The sequence below is a fragment of the Fukomys damarensis genome, unplaced genomic scaffold (assembly GCF_012274545.1).
Source record: "Fukomys damarensis isolate Sample0158 unplaced genomic scaffold, DMR_v1.0_HiC HiC_scaffold_30, whole genome shotgun sequence".
Taxonomy (NCBI): Eukaryota; Metazoa; Chordata; class Mammalia; order Rodentia; family Bathyergidae; genus Fukomys; species Fukomys damarensis.
In genome coordinates, this window is record NW_022900942.1 from 34,619,190 (window position 1) to 34,620,146 (window position 957).

General features: G+C 37.0%; 1 protein-coding gene across 1 annotated transcript in view; it reads right to left on the reverse strand.

Annotated features, from left to right (window-relative positions):
• Ska1 (spindle and kinetochore associated complex subunit 1) overlaps positions 1-957 on the reverse strand; it is a 17,308-nt gene that overhangs the window by 15,495 nt on the left and 856 nt on the right. Inside the window, 1 exon segment of the mRNA XM_019207130.2 lies at positions 661-768. Coding sequence (XP_019062675.2) covers positions 661-757 — 97 coding nt within the window. The 5' untranslated portion in view covers positions 758-768.

Genomic DNA, 957 nt, shown 5'->3' on the forward strand with positions numbered 1-957 from the left:
ACCTTCCTTTTTTTGTCTTCTGTTTTTTTTTTTTTTTTTTTTTTTTTTTTTTTTGGTACTGGAGATCAAACTCCAGTCCTTGTGCTTGCAAGATAGGTAGGTGGTGGAACCACTGAGCTAAATCCCCAGCCCCCATCTTAACGTTTTTACAATCCTGCTTTTCTATTGGGTGGTACTAGCCTTGACAAGGATCATCACTACATCATCAGTTTTCAGGACATCAGAATATTTTTAAAGATGGGTATGACCTGTTGTTGTTTATGGATGTTTTAAAAATTAACTTCATTTTCAATTAGCTGCCCCCACCCCTGTGATATATAGAGATAAACTTAATTCTAAAGTAGGCTGACATGGCTTATGAACTACTTCCTCCTTATGGATCTTTTCCATTTCAAGGTTTTTTCTTCCCTTTTCCTTTTAGTATATCCATTGAGCTCTAGAACCATGAATGCCACATTCCTTCAAAACTTACTATTGGTCTATATGCTTCAGAAGAACATAATGAGTATTTAGTTCAGTGTATCTTCTGCAATAGTCAAAAGAGTGATGCTGAAGTGCTTTAAAAACTACTTGAAATCTAAATTACCTTTTTAAGACCATTCATTTAACCAAATATAGAATAATAATCAAAATGTATTTTGTATCTAAAGTCAGTGAAATTGTTTTACTTACCAAGCTTTCTCAATGACAGAGTTTTTTTAATATTACCAATCTTTTCGTTAACATGACAGCATAACTGTTCCAGCTCTGAGGTCATCTTTTACCCCGCTGAATGAAAAAATATAAACATGGTGTAAAGGAGAAGGAAGAGGAAGAAGAGAAGGGGGAGGTACAAGGGAGAAGAAGAGGCCGGGAGGAGATAGGTATGATGGCACACCTTGTTATCTCAGCACTGGGGAGGCTGAGGCAGGAGGATTGCTGTGAGTTCGAGACCACCCTGGGCTACATAGTGAGTTC